The sequence below is a fragment of the Lycium ferocissimum genome, unplaced genomic scaffold, assembly GCF_029784015.1.
Source record: "Lycium ferocissimum isolate CSIRO_LF1 unplaced genomic scaffold, AGI_CSIRO_Lferr_CH_V1 ctg6944, whole genome shotgun sequence".
Classification (NCBI taxonomy): Eukaryota; Viridiplantae; Streptophyta; class Magnoliopsida; order Solanales; family Solanaceae; genus Lycium; species Lycium ferocissimum.
The window spans coordinates 1-22975 of NW_026726569.1; the positions used below are offsets into that span (position 1 = coordinate 1).

The window sequence follows — 22975 nt, forward strand, 5'->3', positions numbered from 1 at the left end:
AAATGTTGAATTGTGTGGAGTGCGTGAAGCAATCCTCAATGTATTGTTAGTACACTAGTGCTGGGATTTGGGAGGAGTGGGTACCAAAGCAGAATTATCAAAGGAATGGAATACCTACAACAGGTTATATGAGCAAGGGAAGGGGTTCTGGCTGTGAGACGGCTGGGGCATTTGACGAATGATGTGCCAATTGTGGCTGTTTCTTCAGTTTCTTTTTTGGGTTTGATAGCCTCTGATATATGTCAGACTTTAGTCTAAGCTAGACCAGACCGTTCCCTCTTAAAGTCTAAACTCTTGTAGTATGAAGAAAGGATGTGGTTGGTAGCAAGAGGGGACACCTTAACAGCTGAATTCTAAGAAAAAGAACGCATAGCTCTTGCTTCAGGTACAAACATGGATCATTAGTTAGTGCATTGCCGTTGCAAGCTAGTTGTGGTGGGCGGTACTGGATCTGTTGTAACAGTCAATATTGACAACAGATAAAGATGGGATGTTTAGCAGGAATTCAATAGAGAGAGAAGGAGCCAATTGTAAGATGTAGCTCCTTTGGCTCTGTTGTGGGAACTTTCAAGGGAGAGGATTAGGAGTCTTTGAAGGGGGGGAGACCAAATTATTATAGTTAAGTGCATGTTTTTCTTTCTGTTATGTTTTCGTGCAAAAGAGAAGAAAAGAAACTCAAGTTGTACGCTTGGTTCACAAGGTTTTACCATTGCAGGGCGCATTTGCTGTTCTCCCATTATGCAGGTCCTCTTTTCAGGTTTTGTAATGGGAAGAATTTTTTTTTTTTGGGGGGGGGATGGTATGGTCGGTTTCAATCGAAATAAAGGATGTACCGTTGGCCTTCCTTTCTCTTGTCAGCAGGATCAGCCAATGTCCTCGTGTGTAAGGTCCTTCTTGTTAGTATAGATGATTGGATGTTGTTCCTAGAGAAACATATGTTTTGTGTAGGTTTTCAACTTTTCAGGTATACTAGGTTTTTTGCACAACAAAATAAAGTATTATTTTATTAAATTCCCATCTTGTATGGTGTTGACAAGAACAATAAGTTTTCTTTTTCTTCTATTTTCAACATATGCATGTACTCGCCAAGTCTTCTCCATCTTCAGGTTTTCAAATGTAGCTCCTGTCTTTAGAAATGGTTCTCCCATCTTTATTCTGCTCCTCTACATCACCATCTGTTCTTTTGTCTTTTGAGACAACTTTTGAATTTTTATGCAGCAAATGTTGCAAACTTTTGTATGAAAAATGTAGTGTTGGGATGCCTTTTTGTACATTTGTGTTGTAGTTAAGTTTTCAATTATGTTATTAGTATTCAATTCCTAGTGATATCTTCCATGTCTTTGTTCATCTGTGTTTTGAAAAGGTTCTTCGTTAATCTGTGTTTTCTAATGCTTGTGCAAGTCTCTCTACTTTTTCTTTCCTAATTTAATTTAATAAATAATTTTCTCTTATTAATTATTCTAGTGCTGCTTTTGACTGCAGATGGTGGAATATTTTAACAGAAAGGCTAATATTTCAGGCCAAGCCCCTCTTGGTAGCTTTAATGTAGCATTCAGTTTCACTGGTGCAAAGCATTTAGATGCTACTACTACAAAGACACTTTGTATGGATGGATATTTCATACCACTTGCTAGGCTTCAACTCATGAACTCACAGCTAGTATTACAGGAAAGTGTTAGAAGAGCTGTCCCACCATCATGGGACCCACCTGCATTAGCAAAGTTAGAATTTCTCACTACTTTTCTTTTGACAAGTTAAATTTGTTTATATAGTTGACATGTTTATAACTTTTGGTAGAACCTCTTATCATTCGTTAACAGGGGGTTACCTCTGTCTCTTACAGCTTCGTTGAAAATTTTGGGACTCACATAATTACATCTGTAACTATCGGTGGTAAAGATGTAATTTATGTTAAACAGTACCTTTCATCACCTCTGTCGACAATGGAAATAAAAAATTTTGTTCATGATATTGGAAATCAGAGGTTCTCCAGCACAGAAAGCCTTACAAGTTCAGGTTTATTGAGATACAAGGATAAGGCTAGTTCCATTATTTTCCTTGGTTTCAAACTTTAAAAACTATTCTTTATTGTTTGTTATTTCTATTAAAATCGTTGTTTTAGACTGTTCCTTTCAAATAGATTGCTTGTAAATTTAATTGTGCAGTCTAGCGATCCGTCGATATTCAATAGCCGAGGGATATATCCGCAGCCCACTAATGCTCGATATATTGCTGGAAATGGGAAAGAGGTTTGTAACATTCCTTTTCTTTTCTTCTGGGTTTTATTGCTTTATGAATACGTGCAAAGTTATGATGATCTTTTCTACTACTGAGGGTCATTCTCGAGAAAAATGTCATAGAACTAATGCTCATTTGAATGTCAAGAAGGAAGGACCCGTGTTCCTCTTAATAATTGCTTTTTCATGTAATTTTTTTGTCTTCTTATATTACCACTAAGACTATTAGATGTTGCTTCCAACTCCATTTATGTGATGGGTGTCATGTTCTCAGAGTCGGTAACAAGTTCTGAAATAATAATGTTCTATACAACTTCCAAAGTTTTAACAGTTCAAACTCATTTAAAAGTGTTTTTTCAGTCAAAACCTACTTGTCAGAAATAATTTTAGTGTTTTCATCTTTCTGTTACCAAATTAATAAGTCAAATTAGTTCTTAATGTGTACTTCAGTCTGTTGATCGTGATGCAAAATCATCATTTGCGGTTTATTCCTGAATATTGTTTTTGTTCAAAAACTACCACATGTATACTGATATGCTGCTTTGACCAGCCAATTATCTGATCTATCACGATATTTCCTCTCCCTCTCTCCTGCTCTTTCTCTATGGATGAATTGCTGAGCCACATTTTGCTTTCAAGTTCCAACCCACTACACTTATTTAACATCTTTCAGTCATCATCCTGGTGTCATTCACACATAAAACACATACATCATATCGGCCAGCAATTTTTCACGACTGTGATGGTGAGAAAATCTTATTTACATACTTCACCTGTTGCCATATTGGAAGTAGCAGATTTGTTGGATTGAGACCTTTTACGTGACAAGTTGCATTGCTCCATTATTTCATGATTTGGTCTTCCATTTTTGTTGCACGGATTTCCTAAACTATAATTTTCTTCGCTGGGGAAGACCAGTAAATAAGTGTTAACTCCTAACGGGGTGCATCTTTCTTCCATTATTACATCAAAAAGTAATTTAAAGCTTTCAGGATATGCCAGGGTGGGAGGGAAGATTTATCCAAATTTGGAGGATGAAGTCATTTGATTGTCTATTGGGTCTTATTGGTGTTAAATTTCTTCACATTAGATTTATTGCTAATTTTGATATTGGACCTCAAGTTTCCTCTCTGTCAATGATTCGTGGATCTGTACGAGAAAGCTCTTCGTTTCTGACATTTCAGGTAGACACAACCAAACTTTCTTTTCAAATTTTTGCTTGATTTCTTCACCATTGAAAATTCTCTTAGCCACAATTGTTTTCCCTAAACCCCCCATACCGTCTATGGGAATGGTGCACAGAACAACATCCGCTCTCATGTTCAAAATCTTTTCCTTTATTTCAGCAACATCGTTGTCTCTACCAACAACATCCGAAGCAACTACCATGGAATCTGTTTCTCTAATTTGTAGTATTTGTCGAGAAGGAACTATCAGCTATTGGAGACCGAGGTCATTGTCTAACTGATTGATAGCCCTCAACTCTTCAGTGATGTTGTTGATTTTTCGAGACATTTTGTACCTAAAAGCAGCATGATAAAAGAAGTTACGGACCTTTTCCATTAGCTATGTTTCGGATCTTCATAACTTCTACTTTGAGAGATTCATATCTGAATTCATCAAACACACATTCCGCATCTTCAGCAAATCTCTCAGGCATCTTGAGCCATTCTTGCACCGCCTGATCCTCAGCTTATCGTCTGTCAGCATCATGAATGAAAGCTTGGATTATGGTTACATTCTTTGTCAGCTTTCTAAGATTTTTCTTGCAGTTCCTTAAACTTGAACAGTAGCACCAATTACAGTATCGGCCATTGTTGCTTTGCAGTTTGCTCTCCTTCACTACAGTCTTCTCAAAGTTCTTGCAGACGTCTTCTTTAGCTGACCACTCAAAGGAAGACGATAAAGAAAAATGAATGGTAAACTCCAATGAAACAAATATCTGTGAAACAATTTTTACTCAGTTTAACCAATGGAGTCAACACTTACTATTTTTGTTGGGTAATTCCTAGAAAATATTGTTTCGTAATTTTTCTAAGAAACAGTATTGTAACTAATTTTTTTTTTTAAAACCAAATAACTTATAGAACTTTCTTTTAAAACTAAGAGTACTATTGAATTAGTTGATTGCAATAACTGATAAGTTTTGAGTATTGAAAAAAAATTAACTGTTAAAATTGCTTTTTATAGATGTAACTTGTTTGGACAGGAGTGCTTAATGATAATGCGTGATCAACTGTAAAATATTGATAATAAGCTAATATTTTGTTAAATGATTAAAATACCTTTAACAGTAGTAGTTGTTTGTGGACTGCCAAAAGAAAAGTCAACAATTCAAATTAGTAATATAAAAGAATAAAGCCAATAATTCAAACAATGAATAATTCAAACAGCAAAAGAATAAAGCCAATAATTTAAATAGTAAAGTAAAAGAATAAAGGCAATATTTGAAACAGAAAAAGTAGTGCTTTAGTGCATTACAGCTAATCTTGTTTAATAAACTTTTTCTTTTTTAGACTTGAAAGCTCGAATTGTATTATTCCTTTCCATGAAGAAAAGTCACGTGTGCAGAAAGTTACAAACAATGACGATGATTCATCCACTAATTAGAAAGGGAAGAAAATATTATAGAAATTAAACTTAAACTCCATTAATTTAAAAGTGAAAAAATCCATAGGAACATCTTGCAGAGATATACGGTATGGTAGTGAAATTTCTTTGAAAACTCTACAGATTATTTAATAAGCAAAGAGCAAGGTGATTAACCATCATTAGATGAGATTCTCTTAGAAATAGATTTATGTTGGATGAGAACTTTCAATTAATAAATCTCTTGACCGTGCCCAAATTTCTAGGAGCGGGGTTAAGTTGGAGAATCGCAGTGTAAATTCTGTATAATTTCTGAATAATAATATTCTTGTGATTTCTCTGAATGTCAATACTTCAGCTAAGGGTTTCTCCTCCTTTCGGTTGTTTGTTGTATTAGGTATGAAACTCTTTTCTGGTGTTTGTTCATAACCAAGTAATTAGCTAAAGATTCAATCCCAAATTTCACTTGACAAAGAGTATAGATTATTAAAAGGAAATTACGTGCAGATATTTTGTTCACAATATACCATCGATCATAGTTCCTCTGTTACCTTGATATTTTGTTATATGAAGTTTAGTATCTTTTTGTTATAGAATCTGTTCCCCATTTTTTTGCTTCTTTTTTTGGGTACGGTATTTTAACAACATTCTCTGGCAAATAATTTGTTTTAACAACTTTTCTTTGTTAATCAAATGCTAATTGGTGATTAACTTTTTAATTTGTTGCAGTCCTAGAAGGTTTCTCCATAGTATGAAGCATGAAGATGAAAATGTTACATACGGATTTTGTGTTTTTCTTCTGCTTATAAACACATACCATGGGTTTATTGGTTCGACATGTAATTGTCACACCCCCTTTTTCCGCCCCGCGTGATAAACACATAACGGTTTTTATTATTAAAAGGGTTTTTTCTATTGAACTGACATTTTGAGAAGGAATTATTTATTTATTCAGAGTTGGCACTTCAAATTGAGTTTTGATTTTCCAAGTCACCTTATTGAATCCATAATTAAAAGGAAGTGACTCTTTATTATAAGTCCGTGAAAACAAAAGTCCTAATAAGGAATTCTGTTGATCAGGGAGAAGGTATTATGCATTCCTAGTAAGGAATTTTGTTGATCAGGGAGAAGGTGTGAGGCATTCTCTTAGTCCCGTAATTTTAGCACAGTCACTTTTATTGACTAAAATTCGGCTTCCCAAATTTTTGGATAAAAATTATGCGTATGAGCCCTTGAAATGATTATGCTCGCCTTTTGTTCGCTTTAATACTTGTTTTATTTTATTAATATACGGTGTGTTGGTAGCATTGCATTCTAGCCTTACCGCGAATTTTGATTTGTTTCTCGCGTCTTTTGAGGCATTTATGCATCGTTCTCACCTTCCATGCCTAAATAAACATCTAACATACTTAAAGTCCATCCACTCCAATTACTGTCTTTGAATATGGTGAGTAAGTTTTATAAAAACGATTTATCGGTAGCAGCGCTTTCCGACTTCATCGTTAATTATAACTTAAATTAATTAATTAACTTCTAAATGCTTTTGATTTGGGTCGTAACCTGACAAACTCTTTTTCGAACATTTCTTTTGACAATGGGTCTTGGAGTCATTAGCAAACCATCTTGCTCCCAAATGTTTTTACCACTCCTTTCTTTTAATTATAAAATGGGGTTTGAAATAAATTCGCACCCCATCTCGCTTAAGCTCACAATTAAATTAACCCGGACCTTAAATTCAATTTTTTGCGCGGATTGTCCTTCTTTTGGGGTGGTCTTTAATTTTTGCCCCTCAAATTTCTGGTCTTTAATTTTTTCCATTTGCTTAAAATGGTGGCCGGAAATACTCCAAGGTTCTGGGTTCGAATTCCCGTTTAGTCAAAAAAACAATCGCAAGGCAAGACTTTCCAAATAGTCTGCCTTATGCGGTAGATTTTGCCTTAAGGCATAATTAAAAGTCTGTCCCATAAGGCAAAGTCTGCTGCATAAGATAGACTTTTTGCAAAGTCTTATCTTGTGATTTTTCTATTTTATTTTTATGACTAAACCAGGGTTCGAACTCAGAAACTCAGGGTATTTTAGGTGAAAGGCAAAATTTAAAAACCAGCAATTTAAGAGGCAAAAATTAAAGACCACCCCGAACGAAGGGCAATCGTGCAAATTGCCCCCTTAAATTTCGATCTAGATCCACTCTACACGGGCTAATCATTATGGAACAATGAAATATTAAAAGAATACACTCAAACCCGTGAAAACAATGGAGCAAAACTAACTATAATTATACTAATTAACACTTTATATGAAACAATCTATCTATATGCAGTGAAACTTCTTTATTATTGTCATTCGTTATAATAACATTTCACTAAAGCAACCTGATTTTCGCCGGAACCAATGTTTTATGTTATTTTTTACTTCTCTATGATAACATTCCGCCTATAACAGCAATGACATCCGTTATAGCGGTATACTCTTTGTAAAATTACCTCTCTATAACAGCAATACTCAAATAGCGTGTAATAATATTTTATAAAAAATATATTATGTGACAATAAAAGTGTCGATGAAGAGCTTCAACCTACTGCTACTTGAAGACAGAAGAGTCAAATATTAAATACTTAGATAACCTTCAAGGGAAAGCTGTTGAACTTCCTTTTGTTGAAAGTTTGGACAAAAATTTTAAATGGGTTGAAAAAAAAAAGCGTTATATTATCACTAAAAGACTAGAATTTACGAAACAACCTACAATTGTAGAGTTCTTACGTCAAACTTGAAATATTTAAATTTTCAATTAATTTAAAATGCATATGTTCCATATATTTTAATTCTTTATCTATGTGGTACAACTAGTTATGAATTTAATTGTAATTTATTAGTCTTTTCAATTTTTAATTTATGAGATATGAAAATCAATTGAGATTTTAAAATTTACAAGTATATTATTTTCGTTTATAACATAAAAAGTACAAAAAAGTTAATTGTTCGTGTATTTTTATTTATAACAGCTAAATAAGATCTAAATATCGAATGCCGGTATACATGCATAACAGCATCTCACTATAGTAGCTATGAAATTTCCGGACAAACGCTGCCACTATAGAGAGGTTTGACTGTATATAATATAAAACTAGGTATAAATAAGGTGATGTGACACCTCTCTATAGCCTAGAATGCTATTTATCCTTTTTCTCATTTTTTTGAATTTTTTCTCATTTTAAAATAACGTGTTATATATTAAAAAGCCACTATGTTACTCTCTTAATTTTATTAATTATACCTCTTAAACATAATTATGAATTTATAAAATAAGTTCTTATAACTATGGAATATTACAATTATTTTGTACTTTACATATTTAAAACACCTTATTCGTTATGGAATATTTTAGAATTAAGAAGAAGCAAAAGAGTAGTAATAAAGAAAAGCATTTAATGTCTCTCTATATATGTCATATCATATATCATATATATAAAAGCGGGCAAAGGCCTGCTGACGTGGTGCCACAAAAACAAGGATTGTATTTATCTTTTTTTTTTCAGATTTTTTTGACATTTTCCAATTAAAATAATAATAATAATAATAATAATAATAAACCATCGCACCCAGAAGTGCAGCTTTGGGAACCCAAACCTTTTTACCCTCTTTCTAATCCAATCCATTCCTCTCTCACGTATTCTTCCATTTATTTTCAGTTTCCCTGCTCAAATAACTCCTCTCTCAGTATTCTTCCTCCACTTCACTAAACTAGAATTAGAATAACCGATTTAAAGCGCCTTGATCCAATAAACTGACCCAAATGGCTGAGGCTTTAGTGAAATTAGGAATATAAATGATTAGCCCCTCCACTGAATCTAATAAATAATGCTTCCATTCCAATGCGTCTTCCTCCATTTGCCTTTAATCGTGTCACCATTAAATTCCGACGGTATCATATTTTTGCACTCTACTAAAATCAAGGTATAAACTATATTATACTTCTTTTTCTTCTATTTTATCTGTTAAAACGCTAATCCTTTATTCATCCTTGACTATAGCTTTCTTTTAAATGGAAAAGGATTACAGTAAACACGTAAGGAGTCCACCTCTTAAGTAAGTTCGTTGTCGTCAATGAGCCATATCTTGAATATAGCGTTAAATTTTGAGACCTTTCATTGTTGGAAAATCCGTTTATGAAATTATCTTAATTTTGCAGTATAGCATTTTTAAACCTTCCATTGCTGGAACATGAATTTGTGAAGATTTAAGGGATAATTGCAGGTATTATTAGCATCTTAGGGATTTCATTGCAAGTTTTCGCTATGAAGGTCAGGCCTTATCTTCTATGGTCCAATTGTTATATTAGTCGCTCTAATTAATTTACGCGCATATGATGCAATGCTCTGCAAATATTTTTGGTCTTTTACGTCATTTATCCTCCTTCTGCCTTTTCCACTTTACCTATTCCCTGTTTATATGATGATATTGTTCGAAAATTTCTATTTCTCTTTCTTGCCAAAAGGTTGAAATAAAACTGTATATCTACTGTGATGAATGGGAAAGAAGAGTCAACAATGTCGTTAAGAATGTGAAAGGTTCATGCAATGTTTATCAGAGAAATTAGTATAAGAGGCCGTGGATAACTTCTTGACAATGGAATCCGAGGACAACCAATGAGGGACGATCATAATAAAGTTTACAAGCCATAACCTTATGTAACGACAAGAGGAGAATGGAATCTGACACATATGGAATCTGACACATAAATCAGTTAGTTTGCTAACTTTTGGTGTCTTTTCGTTGTTGTCATTTCACGGCAATGTGACAACTGCTGCAAGTGCACTTGTGTCAGCAAAATATATGGACCATATGATGCTAAGCAGATTAACGTAGAGTCAGCTCTTTCTGGTATGTATAAAGAGATAAATTACTTACTATTTTATACTGCAAGCAACATTTGAGTGGTGATGGGGCATATAATATTTTGTATCTTATTGTGCTCTTAAGGAGCTACTCTCTTCGGCTATATTCCCCATTGGATCTTTTTACCCTCCTCTGTTTGGAGACTTAGCAAGTCAATTATTTCTTTTGATAATCATAGCTTAGAATTACTTTTTTCCACCATAATTTATTCTCATGAATGCATATGTTTTTAATGTGATCTTTGTTTTAGCTATGTTCACGAAGTCATACGTTTGATAGTGTATAGCAAGGTCCAAATAAAGAGGACTTTTGAACAATGACGCAACCCACTCTTGCAAGAAAATACTAGATGCAAAGGAAAAGGGAAGTTGTAATATTAAAGGTGAGTGGAATCTCTTTGGTTTACCAGATCATCTATTGAGTGGATGCAAAATAATGTGAAGAACTTTTGTACATCAAGTCTCTTAAGTCTTATCATTTTGAAAGATGACAGTAAATTGAAATTTTGCGGAATCTTATGTCCTTTTAATTAAAAATATTATTCTTTTGTTTGCTGTTTTCATTATGTATTTAACCTGTTTTAAGTACTTCACATGTTCAATTGTATTTTTCTTTGTTAAATATGTTGGTGAGATTTAAAAATAAATTGAACGAATACATCACGGCTGTTCAGTGAATTATTCGTTAGCTAGAGAACTAATGCTAAGATTCCAAAGATGAAGTGAAGGGTCAACTCTATTGGAAGAACATAGTGCTCGGCAATTTCCAAGTAAGATTATTGTTGACTTAATTTTAGTTCATAAATTTTTTGTGCTGCTTATGAACAAGTCCAACTTATTTAAACTATAACCCCTGATCTTTATGTTGATGATTTTTGGGAACCTTACAACATGAAGATCTTGAGAAAGAGAGTACAAAGGTGAGCATGGAATTGAATATTTTATACTTTTCACGTTAATTAATGTTCGATTTTAAGATCACTCAAAATTGAGAAGCAATATTTCAAGGAACAAAGGTTACAATGGAAAAAAAATGTAGTATACAAAATTGATCCAAAGTGGAAAGACTTTGGCTATCAAGAGGTTCTTGAGATACAGATAGCGTCCAATCTTTTAAGTTTTGTTGCAATATCCTCAATGTTTCTAATTCCTACAAAATAAATTATCTTTTTGTTAGTTTTAATATTCGGATATTAGGATAGAATTATTCAAAATCATGACCCCGCAAAGTGCGGGTAAATTATATATATATATATATATAAAAAAAGCAGAACAAAGGCCCGCTGACGCGGCATGCCTCAATGATCAGAAAACTTATTTATCTATTTTCTCAAATTTCCACCCAATAAACTCAATTATTAATTAATTAATTAAAATTAAATAAAAAAAATATGTTCAGTTATAACTTTGCAACAAGGAATCCCAAAAGCCGCCTCTTTCAATATTCTTTAGAACCTTTTCGGGCCAAAATTTCCACGGCTTCAGTTACAGAGAACAAATCGCCACTCTACAATCAATCACCAAAGTAAAAGAATCGACCCCCCGCTACCGTCGTGATGAATACCGAGAACGTTCATATTTTTTTGATTCAGGTTCAGAAGGAGGAAAACGTGGGTAAGTTACTGACCTTAAGATCTTCAATAATTTCCATCCGAGAGGTCTTCATGTTTATGCTGTCGATTTTTTTCCTTCAATTTTTTGTTACAATTGGGTGGTTTCACTCTGTCTTTTGAATTTACAATCGTATGTGATTGAGATTTTGTCCGTCATGATTTGTTTGATAGGGCAGGGCAGACAATTTTCGACATTCTCCGGTGATTGATTTTGATGAAGCTGTCGACATTCAATATTCAAAAATCCTAACGCAATTTTATTCTTATAAATTATCCTCCCATTAATATTAATTTGTATGACCAACCAGTGGAAATTGATTTAAAACTAAGTTTCTATGTACAAATATTATTCACAGTACACATTATCAACATGACCTATTTACAAGATGCAAGTTATAAGGTTCTAAAGAGGATTCTTGTATATAAATTAGTGCGCGTGGAGTCAGAATTTGCTGTTTAAGAGTTGGATCACAATTCTTTTTATTTACTTGGTTCTTAATAGATTATCTATACATATTAAAAAACATCTAACAGAAATACAACGTTTGAATGGCACTGTAATTCTGAATGAAAAGTATTTAATTAAGCTTTTAGATTTGATTATCAGGTGCTTCTCTATTGTTTTCACCTATATGGAATGCTTCTTAATTTACCCGTGGAGGTTGTTAGTAAGTGAGCCTCCCTTGTATCATTCTTAGGTTGCTGGGGAAAGAAATCCATATGTATGAACATGTTCTTAGTTAACAAAAAGTAAAAGAAAGCTAATCCAATTGGAGTATCTTTTTTATTTCATTTCATAGATTAGCATATCTGATGTATTCTTTTTTGTAATATATTCTTCTTTCTTTTTTTCAGGTTCACCATGATATGAGTGCGCCTTTGTCACATTACTTCACATATACAGGCGATAATCTTATTTAACCGGGAGTCAATTGAGTAATAATTGCAGTGATATCCCCATAATACATGCCTGTGTAAGAGTAATTGAATTGGATATGTTGTCGAATCCAGCCAAAGATGATGTGGAAGTACTGCATGGAAGGTGTGTCATATAAGCTTTACATTCTTCGCAAATTTCCCATAAAGAGGTTTAGCACCTCAGTGGATGCTGCTAATCTATAGAGCAATTTTTTATTTTTTATTTTTGGTTATTTGTTCTTCTGGTCATGAAGAAAAGTTTGCTTCATCGCTTTTGAGATGTCCAATATTTATTTAGTTCCCTGCTTTTTGAACTGAACTGTTAGTTAACTATAAACTAATTGAACTTCTCTTCTTTGGTGAATTTACTTGCTAGAGTGCAGTAATGGCAGAGCTCATAGGTATCCCAAAGGCATCTTTAAATTTGAGAATTTTTTTATTAGAATTACACACACACACACACACACACACACACATATATATATATATATATATTACTTTGATTGATTGTAAATTAGTTGCTATATTTGCCTTTATTTTGAATTTTTCCACTGCCAAAGCATGAATCAATATGGTTATGTTTTTGTTCTCTGTCGCGGACAATGGTGGAATGCAGATGAGAAGTTTAATCCCCTCCTACCCAGGCAATTCTCAAGGTGCAACTATGTATATATATTCTTTTCTTTGTATTCACTTTCAGGTTTGTAATTATTTTTTTTCCTCATAGAACCTTGAATATGTATTTTATATTTATTGATTAGAAGGTTTGGAGATGGGGCTTTGAACAAGTGATTTATCATTTTGATGATACTTTTTTTTTTTTTTAACAATATATAGAGTATTAATAGGGTGAATATCAAGAAATTGACTAAAGTGATTAATTGATGTGGGTCTATTCATCTGATAAAAATTGTAAACCTGTCCACCCTAATCCCATCATACTATCGCTGATATACTAATTGACAAGTAGCAGCAGACAAAGGCAAATTGGAGCTACCACAATTACTTGACAACTCCAAGGATGATCATTTGATTGTTGTACAACTATTCTGTTTTGGCACTCTGATTTTCATGAGGTAATACTCTACCAATATAACCTGTATCATGAATTTGTTAATCACATGTCATTTGTAAGTTCAGTATCAAACTTATTTTTACACTGATATAGGTTTGTGAACTAATTACAACCATTCCTTGTAATAATATTTTCCCGAAATGGAGGCTTTGCTTGATTTTTGATTGGCAAAACACTTACACCTTTTATCTTTGTTAATTTGGTATTAAATTGGCGTCGAATCACGGAAGAAGGATAGAGAATATATTGAACTTACACTTCTGTGTTAAGACTTTTCCAGTTGAAGTGATGTGGCTCCTCTCATACAGTAGGAAACCTATTTATCTCTTCTTCTTTTTTTGGCTTTTTATCTTCATTTTTATCATTTGGTGCTCTTTTACAATTCTATTGCGTAACTTAGAAAATCCGTGGTGTGATGATTAGTCTCGAGATGTTGCTAAGGCTGAAAACAAGAAATTATTTGTGACCAACATATTTCAATGGTACAAGATGGTCAACAAATTATATAAAGGAAAAACGTGAGTTTCTCCTCAATATTTTTTCTTTTTTGGCTGCTAAATCTATTAATATCTATACTAGCGAAATATTGTTATTTGCCGTGAAATATTCAATTGTTTCATCTTTTTAATGGACGGATACTTATTCTATAATTTGGCATCTGTCTATCTTATATTCACGATCTATTGTATGAATATGATGCCAATTAAATTTAAAAGCGGCATAGGTAATCACCAATGTTCACGATCATTGTATATGGTGCTTAATAAGTTTATAACTTCACATTTGTTTGAATTTTAATGTCTAGTTATTTTACCAAAAGTTAGAGATTATTAGCAAATTTTAAGAACATTGTGATGATAGCTACAAAATATTTATACTAATATGTTCTATAGGTTGTCGGAATGACTCTCATGTACCTAAATCTAATAAAGGTATGCTCTCGTTCTATATATATTTTGCAGAATCTTCTGGTTTGTGGAAAGTGATGGCTACGCTGATGATTATTTGGTGGATTTTCTATCCACAATGAAATGATTTGTGTCCAAAGTTCACCTTAAGGACCGATGAAATGGTTATTTGCGTCCCCTAAGATAGCCCACGTAACAGTACTTTTAGCAGTAACATTAATTTAGTTTAGTGTATAGTCTCTAACTCTGCTTCCTGCAGTCACTAACTCTCCTTCCTGCCTCTTTGCTTTCCCTGTTATTACTTTTTCTTTTGATGCCTTTTAAAATTCCATGCGTGAGGGGTTTGTATCACCGTGTCATTTGAAAGAGTGTATGCATCATTAAGGAATTGTTCTGGGCACACTGCCCATATTTGATTTGTTTCTGATTCAGGAGGCTTATTATCACAAATCCATACAGTAGAAAAGGATTACTTAAGTCTTTTACAAGAAATAAACTACATATAAAGCTGGTCGTATGCATCATTAAGGAATTGTTCTGGGCACACTGCCCATATTTGATTTGTTTCTGATTCAGGAGGCTTATTATCACAAATCCATACAGTAGAAAAGGATTACTTAAGTCTTTTACAAGAAATAAACTACATATAAAGCTGGTCTGTGGAGGAGTAATATGACACTTCTTATAGACTAGGAAATGTGTTTTTCATTTATCTCCTTTTTTCCCTTTCGTCTTTATTTTCTTTTGTATTTTTCCTCTGCTCTTCTCTTTTTGCTCTTTCCTTATTTTATTATCACGTATGTGCTTTGATAAAATAGGTAGTCAAGGGTCACTTTATAGTTCTCTTAATTACACCTATTTGTATTTTTTAAAAGTCTCTAAGAGAAGTGCTTACCCACACTGTTTTTCCCTTCATTCTTCATATTTTAGCCCCTCTTTTTTTTTTTTTTTTTTTTGGTGCTATGTTAAAATAAATTCAAAAATCACTTTTCTAATTATCTTAATTACACCCTTTTGGTATTCCTTTAACATTTTTAAGAAAAATGCTTATACAAATTTGAAGATATACGACCCTCCACATTTTCTTGCTCACCCTTATTTTTACACCACAATTGATAAGGGAACCAGAGGTAAAATTTACTATCTACCCCCGTAACAGAAGTGCTGATACATTATGCATATTGTAGTATGTGCTCTAAATAATTCCTATTTAACTTAACTCAAATATATATTGTTTATAAGCATTTTCTTTTTCATGAAAAAAAGGGTATAATAAATTTAAACAAATTTTTCCGACCGCGCGAAGTGCGGGCTCATTGAGTAGTATATATATAAAGCAGGGCACTCAGCCAGTGACGTAGCATCTCTCGCTGATCAGAAAACGTGTTTATCTCTTCTCTCAGATTTGAGGACTTTTCTCACCGATTTCACAGAAAAAAAAAAAAAAAAAAAAAAAAAAAGAAAGAAAGAAAAAAAAAGGAACAATTATTAAAAATCTAAAAATTAAGGTTCAGTCGCAACGTCCAAATAATAAGGAAGCAGAAAAGGCACTGCCTTTTTCCATTCTTTGTAACCTGTTCGCTACCAAATTCTTCTTCCTTTTCAACTTCTTCTTCGTTTCAACACCAACCACACCAAAAATATAGTTAATCAATTTAAACAATCAATCAGCCATTTCAGTTTCAATCGCGAAGAAATCAACAGTACTAAAAAAAAAAAAAAAAAAACATTGACCCCGACAATCGTTTCAAACCGAAGCTTAAAAATCTGTTGCATCTAAGGGCGAGAAAAAGCCAACAAGGAAGAGTGTTTTACCATCTGTGAGAAATATTGAAGGTACAAAGTTTCATGTTCCGTTGGTTCTTGACTTCATGTTTCTCTGTATTAAATCCCTTTGTTTAACTTTTCCATAGCAGCCCTTATATTGGGTTTCACCATTTTTTTGCCTCATTCGTCGGAGCCGGAGCAACAATCCACCGGGTCACGGAGATTCTGGTGAAACTCTTTTCCTCTTCTTCTTTTTCTCTCTTCCCATTATTTTTTCTTTCACATTGTTTGCTGAGAATGGGTTTGATGCTTAGAAAAAAAGAGTGAAAAAAAAAACATAGAATAGCAACTGTAATAGGTCTTTGCAGCATTTACAAGTTATATTATTATATTGAAGTGCGCTTAGTAATATTCAAAATGACATATTTTTCCAGTTTCCATTGCATTTACTTGCTCAAACTCTAAGTTGGAATTTTATTTATATGATCGTTCCACAAAGGAAGCAAATTAAAGTAGTATACCACCAGTCATGAACTATGATATTTTTTTGGTATCGTTCAATATTTGTGAAACATATATAATTATCTGGATTTAACTGCTTGTCTATTTGTATCAAATATTTTTTATTTTCGCTTCATTTTAGGTTTTTTTGTAGCAGTCATGCTTGTATATTTGGTTATTTTGCCATCGATTTTGTGAGATTTGATTGTTCTTGAATTTGTTCACTTAATGAGTTTTTCAGTAACTTTTTATGCATTCATAATGACATAAGATGTTTGTTTGCTGTTTGTTGTATCTGTTTGTGCATCAACTTCATGATTTCTGCTTAATGTTCCATTTAAATTCGGCTTAAGTAACTAAAACGCAGCACCCAAGACGTTTTGCAACTTTTTGTCCCAAACTTATTGATGGACTTCAAGACACCCCTAAACTGGCTAAATGGGTTTTATTACACCCCTACCCGGAGTGAGTGTAGTCACTCGCGGGTCCAGCTGTAAAATAAGGCTTATGTGGCCTCCATGTGTAAAATATTAATGCCACATGGCATTTTCATCTTATGTGTCCTCCACATAGATAAATTGTTTTGAAAAAAAATGTAAAACTAATTTTTTTTTTTTTATAAAAAATCTGGAACAATGAAATATTTATTTTAAATCTGGAATATTTGATTTTACAGTTTTAATTAAAATATCTGTAAAAAATGGATTTTTTTTTTTTTAAATGAAAACTTGATATTTTTTTAAAAGTGTCCTAAAAAATTCAGATTTTCATGATTCTTTTAAGACACTTCTTTAAAAAAGAAGTGGAAAAATGGATTTTTTTTAAAAATGTAGAAAACCCATTTTTTTTAAAAAAATAATCCCTGAAAATTAGATTAGTTTTTAAATCTAGAAAAAAATTATCAGTTTTTCACTTTATTCTTAAAAAAAATCAGTATCCCAGATTTTAAAAAAGTCCAAGTTTTTAACCAAAAATTTAATTTTTTAGATTATTTTTTTGAAAAATGAGTTTATTTAATTTTCCAGATTGTTAAAAAGTCCAAGTTTTTTAATTAAAAAAAAATTCCAGTTTTTTTTTTTTTTAAATAACGGGTCTCTCAGTTTTCAAGATTTAAGAAGTTCCAGATTTTTTAATAAAAAATTCGGTCCAGATTTTTTTTTTTTTTAAATGGGTTTTCCACATTTTAAAAAAAAATTAGTTTTTTTAATTTTAAAAATTTATACTTTTTTTATGAATTCTCCAAAATTGATTTTTCTTTTTTAAAAAAAAAAAAAAAAAAAACTGACATGGCACCTGTCACGCGCCTGTTGGCGTATGACTACACTTGCTGTGCCACGTGGCAGCTCGGGGATGAATTAAAACCCATTTTGTCAAGTTTAGGGGTGTCTTGAAGTGCAGCAATAGTTTAGGGACTAAAGTTGCAATTCATGCCAAGTTCAGGGGCGTTTTAGTTACTTAATAAGATCCAGACTTTGTCTTTCTTAGTTCAGATTGAGATAAACAAGACTTAACTTTCAACCAAATTTCATGTTTTCTTTTGTTCATTCCAAAGAAGTGTAAAGGAGGCAAATGATATAGCAAGAAAGATTAAAAAATAAGTGTGTCTGATTTTATTTTGGTTTAGCATCCTTAAGTAAAGGGTTCATCAACAGAACAATCTGCATTACTTTGTGAGAGAAAACAGAGGCATAGGGTGCAAGCATAATGTTAAAAAAGGTACTCTGTTCTTAGGGTAATTCAGAAAGTAGTCTTCCGTTTAATTCCTTCTCAGGTCAAGAATTAGCATATACATCAATTAGTAAGTTAAACTAAGCTTAACTCAGGCTACAAATTCCCTTCTCCTCATTTCTGTCCTGCCAAAGTTAAAATATTCCTTACTATTTAAGTAAAGAATCAACTTATTAATTTGAACTAGCCTTAACTTTCATTAATTTGCATTTTCTTGCTGTTATTTCATGATTGATTTTTAAAACATGGTGTAATTGTGTAACTACTAAATCCACACTCAGAGAATTGGTCAACTTGATCTGCTGGGTTCTGAAAGACCACAAACGTCCTCCTCTTTTCATTTCTCCATGCATTTATAATGTATTGTCGAGTTTCAGAGGCGAAGACACCCACAAGACACTTCACTGACAGTCTTTATGCAGCTTTTGTAGGCGCACGTTCAAGGGTGACAATGAGATTGAGAGAGGAGAAAATATTAAGACAGAATTAGGGAACGCAATCATACATTTGAGGAGTTCAATAAGTATTATCTGGAAGAACGTCTATCCTACTTCAACATGGTGCGTTGATGAACTTGTGAAAATCCTTAATTAAGAGGACAAAAGGGCATGCAATTCTTCGTGTTTCATCATGGGGATCCTTCTGAAGTTAAACATCAGAGAAAGAGTTTTGCAGAAGCATTTACGACATATGCGAGACAAATTGAAGAAGAGAAATAGGAGAAGGGATCATCTAACTTTCAAATTATATACCATATGGAGCAAAAAATCATTAAATTTCTTGTTTCTTTTCCCTTTCTTCTATCTAATGTTCCTACATAAATTCTGTAATTAGTGATGAATCTATGAAAGAACAAATGTCACCAAAATAATGATTAAATTGAGAAGCATACTAGCATTCATCATCATCACCATTGTATATCAATGCAATAACAAGAAGAAGATAGCACACATCGGTTTCACCGTGGCTATATTTTAATAGATTTGGAAAAGGTAAACTATTATCTATTTTTATGTTAATGAGGACCAAGTAGTAGTTCGAACTGTGAAGCGGAATAAGCAGTTGATAACGTGCCAAATCAAGTACTTGGAAATGTTTCTTACGAGCTTGTTTCTCAGTCTTTTTTTAATATATAAAATGTTAAAAGTACCATAAAAGGCGGTAGAATTATGAATTTTTGTAGAGAACAATTTTGTTTTATAAAATTGTGACAGTAAATGCAGCATATTTTAATTCCTTTAATGGCCGTAGCTTGTGTAAGCGTAAGCAACTATACTTAAGATATATATAAAGTGGGATAAAGCTCAAATTTTGATGTAAGATCTCTAAAGCCGGTATTAGAATTTATCCTTTTCCTGTATTTTTTGGGCTTTTCCCCATTTTAATTAATTCTTTTCTTTCAATTATACCCGTTTGTTTTCCTTAATAGATCCATTAATAACCGTTTATTTTTACCGAACACGTACCAGCAAATAATTCACGCCGTTTCGAAACAACCCTACGGTCTGCCCCTTTTCCTTCACCAATTACCACTAATCCTTCTTCTCACAAAATCTACATTCAATCCATACCTCCACAGTCACAAAATTTATTTTTAATTTGGTATTATTAATGTTCTGAAGTCTCTCTTATATCTAATATTGTGCTCCTTAATATTTACGGCAGTTTCACAATCTCCGTATTCTATTTTCCCTTCATCACTGACCACTCTCATATAAAGGCATGACATTATTTTTTCTCTTTGGTTTATTATTGTTATTATTTAATATTTTTTAATGCTTCAGGTCCTATGTACTGCAATTTCATCGCTTGCAACTGTGCCTTTAAGTGAATCGTACTATTTTAATTTAACATTATTCTCATTTGTAAGATATGTATGCTCATATCCTTATGTCTTCTTGGTTTTCAGTAGTTTACGTCCATACTTTATTTGAATTTTTTTGCTATTTTCTATCAATCATGTAAATTGAATATTTGTTAATCTTCTTCATTTTCGTATTCTTTAACAGTTCAACGTTGTGTTATTGTGCACAATAGAATAGTACCTAAGTAATGTATAATTATGGCAGGCGAACCAAAAATTCAAGAGTTTTTCCTGTTCTCCTGCGAGATTGAAAACGTTGAGATTCGACAAGATCAATCGCTTCGCTTTTCCAGACTATTTCATGGGAATTTTATTTGATTTTAGTATTTGCATTTTGAAGAGTTTTGATTAAAGCAAGAGAAACCTTGATCCTTCCTTGGGTTTTCCTTAAGTTTTTCTTTCACTTCACCACCCCCCCCCCCCCCGCACCGGTTGCTTCTCGCTTAAGATATGAATCACGGCGAGGAAAAAAAGCTGCACGATTTTGCTTCTAGAAATCCTCAGGGACAACTAGCTAGGAGTAATGTTTCAAGCCAAGTGAGACGACTTTGATTTTGAAAATTCTGCAATATCTGTCTGGGTGGACTCCTGTATATTGTACTTCTTCTGCCTTTAGACTATTTCCCAAGGTAGAGAAGTTGCAGATATGTGGTATGGAGGAGAACTTCAGAAGTAGTAACAAGAACAACCTCTTCCATGATCTTTCATCTGGATTTTACCTTGATCCACTACCTTTGTTCCTTCCTCGTGCTAATGCTTTTCAACAAAACCTTAAGAGTTTAGCTTTTAGCAACCAAAAAAAATGCAGTGGAAGGATTTTAGCATTATCGGAGGCTCTTAAATTAGCATATGTTTCCAGCGAAGGCAATGACTGAAAGTATTTGAGAAGGATTCCCTCGCTTGAAGTTTTGCTACTGAAAGGCTTGGCCTTTCTGACTGGAGAGCCTATGGTGATCACTTTCCATTGGGAACTCCGCCAAGCGGATTCAATAGGACATTGAAGATAATCACGCAAGTTCCTTGGAGGTCCGCAACAGTTAGGCCTGTTAGGTGTTTTTTCTTTTACTTGATTTACATTTTAGAATTATTATTGTGTATTCGTGTCCAATTTATGAGCTTAATAACTAGTTGTGACTCCCGTAAGGCATGAATTTTGCTCCTCAGTTTTCCTGCATATATTTTTGTAATGTGTGTTTGCTTAATTGAGAGTCTTCAATCTACCTTGCCAAGGGAGAGGAAAAAGTATATCCCATGGCTCTACAGATGTTGCACGAACTTATTAAAAGCTTCACAAAAACTGATGGAAAAATTATGCTTTAATATAAAGATTTCACATCTACTGGGTTTAGGACATGCAAGAATGACAAACTAGCATAGATATTCAACAATTTATTTTCTAGAATATATTTAAAACATCAAGCAATAGATATTTGTCAATGTTGTACTACAGAATTTATTTTGTACACGGCGGGGGGTTCTGTTTTTCTCTTAATGGGAGTTTTGGTAGATGTACTCTTTTTATTTTAATATCATGAATTGTTTTATTAGTAGTTTTGGTTAGTGGGCACTTTCAGGATCTGATAATGATAAAAAAATCTCTTTCTTCCTGTTAGCAGATCATCCTTTCGACAAATTCAAGAGAGAAAAGAGACTTGGTCTTGTCTTTGTCTTTGTTTACTTGAGAAAAGAGTGCTTTTCCTATTTTTTATTTGAGACATTGTTCAACTATCAAATTTGAGAGCCCTGCCATTTTATGAATTGGCCTTTGGGTGCAGATCTTGCAGAAAGAAGTTATTGCATAAAACAAAAGCGAGAGCACTATACAACAATGCAAATTACTGATGTATTTTGTTGTAGTTCTATTAAAAAGGTTGATTCCTCGAGAGCTATTATGGAGAAACCTTGCAATATAACAAGCGAAGGCGATCTTGGGGCATTGACAATATTGGAAGCTGACTCCTAGAGCTAGCATGCACTATTGAAGATACAATTGACTCGAGATCAAATCAAGTTCTCCTAACAGAAACTGCAGAGGAACGAATCAGTGCTTTGTGACTAAATCTCCTCTTGGAACAAGTAGTAGAATGCATTGATTCCACCATGAAGCATTGGATGGCAATAGGGGTGTAAGATGTGGCCTTGTTTGGCATTGGGACAATTTAGTTGGTCACAAATATTTCTTGGAGCCAAAGCATGGTTATGTAGTAGAGAAAATTTGACCACTCATTATTTTCTTTATTATAGAACTTGGGCTCCAAGTTTTGCTCCTATAAAAGGAGTGTTATTTCTTCATTCCAAGAACACACCAATTTGAAAAGAATTTGGTTGAGTTTGTGTTCTTCTATAGAGAGTATTTTGTAAGAGAGTTGTGTTGGAAAACACTTGTATGAACTCTTCTTTGGAGTGATCTTGTGAGGTTATTCTTTTGAGGTTTTTGGGATATTAGAGTATTTAATTACTCTAATTTTGTACTCTCTTTTGTGGTGTGTACTCTCTTTTGTATCCATTGGTGTTAGTAAATTTGCTCCTCTTTTGGTTGTGAATGTAGGTCAGGTTGACCGAACCACATTAAATATTTGTCTCCTATTATCTTCGTTACTGTCTTTATATTGACTACTTTGTCTAATTCCACACAATCTCGGACTCCTGATCCTAACAAGAGGGCAGGTACAACAACATCCAAAATCTGAAAGCACAAAATTTGTCTCCTGCGTATGTGTCTCTACATGCTATAGAGCCCAAGAATATGATGATTGGCCATGAAAATGAATTTGAGATAATGCAGGATCAACTTGGTCGAGGAGAAAGGGAACTGGAGGCGTCGGCAAGACAACTTTGGCTAACAAAACCTACAGCGATCCATTAATTCAGCCTCACTTT

General features: G+C 33.2%; 2 protein-coding genes and 3 long non-coding RNA genes across 14 annotated transcripts; all 5 read left to right on the top strand.

Annotated features, from left to right (window-relative positions):
• Positions 1-809: 809 nt before the first annotated feature.
• Positions 810-2732, top strand: LOC132045532 (MACPF domain-containing protein CAD1-like). The gene is made up of 4 exons (XM_059436116.1): positions 810-1721; positions 1844-2039; positions 2166-2249; positions 2688-2732. Exons 1-4 carry the CDS (start codon positions 1483-1485, stop codon positions 2730-2732), a joined length of 564 nt encoding a protein of 187 aa, XP_059292099.1. The 5' UTR covers positions 810-1482.
• A 5727-nt stretch (positions 2733-8459) lies between these two features.
• Positions 8460-9211, top strand: LOC132045536 (uncharacterized). Of its 3 annotated transcripts, none has more exons than XR_009412453.1 (2): positions 8460-8912; positions 9016-9211. It is a non-coding gene; the product is annotated as an uncharacterized LOC132045536 (long non-coding RNA). The 3 variants fall into 3 exon arrangements; XR_009412452.1 differs by having other exon boundaries at positions 8460-8780; positions 8858-9211; XR_009412451.1 differs by having other exon boundaries at positions 8460-8780.
• Positions 9212-10994: 1783 nt separating this feature from the next.
• On the top strand, positions 10995-14685 carry LOC132045537 (uncharacterized). Of its 8 annotated transcripts, XM_059436118.1 has the most exons (5): positions 10995-11335; positions 12190-12376; positions 12869-12952; positions 13229-13328; positions 14290-14685. In XM_059436118.1, exons 2-5 carry the CDS (start codon positions 12352-12354, stop codon positions 14360-14362), a joined length of 282 nt encoding a protein of 93 aa, XP_059292101.1. In that variant the 5' UTR covers positions 10995-11335; positions 12190-12351; the 3' UTR covers positions 14363-14685. The 8 variants fall into 8 exon arrangements, 3 of the variants coding, with proteins under 3 accessions (XP_059292101.1, XP_059292100.1, XP_059292103.1); XR_009412454.1 differs by having other exon boundaries at positions 10996-11335; positions 12869-13845; XR_009412458.1 differs by lacking the exon at positions 12869-12952 and having other exon boundaries at positions 11000-11335.
• A 69-nt stretch (positions 14686-14754) lies between these two features.
• LOC132045538 (uncharacterized) lies at positions 14755-18167 on the top strand. The gene is made up of 3 exons (XR_009412459.1): positions 14755-16071; positions 16152-16855; positions 17955-18167. It is a non-coding gene; the product is annotated as an uncharacterized LOC132045538 (long non-coding RNA).
• A 1-nt stretch (position 18168) lies between these two features.
• LOC132045539 (uncharacterized) lies at positions 18169-19130 on the top strand. Its single transcript, XR_009412460.1, has 2 exons — positions 18169-18219; positions 18654-19130. It is a non-coding gene; the product is annotated as an uncharacterized LOC132045539 (long non-coding RNA).
• The last annotated feature ends 3845 nt before the right edge of the window (positions 19131-22975 follow it).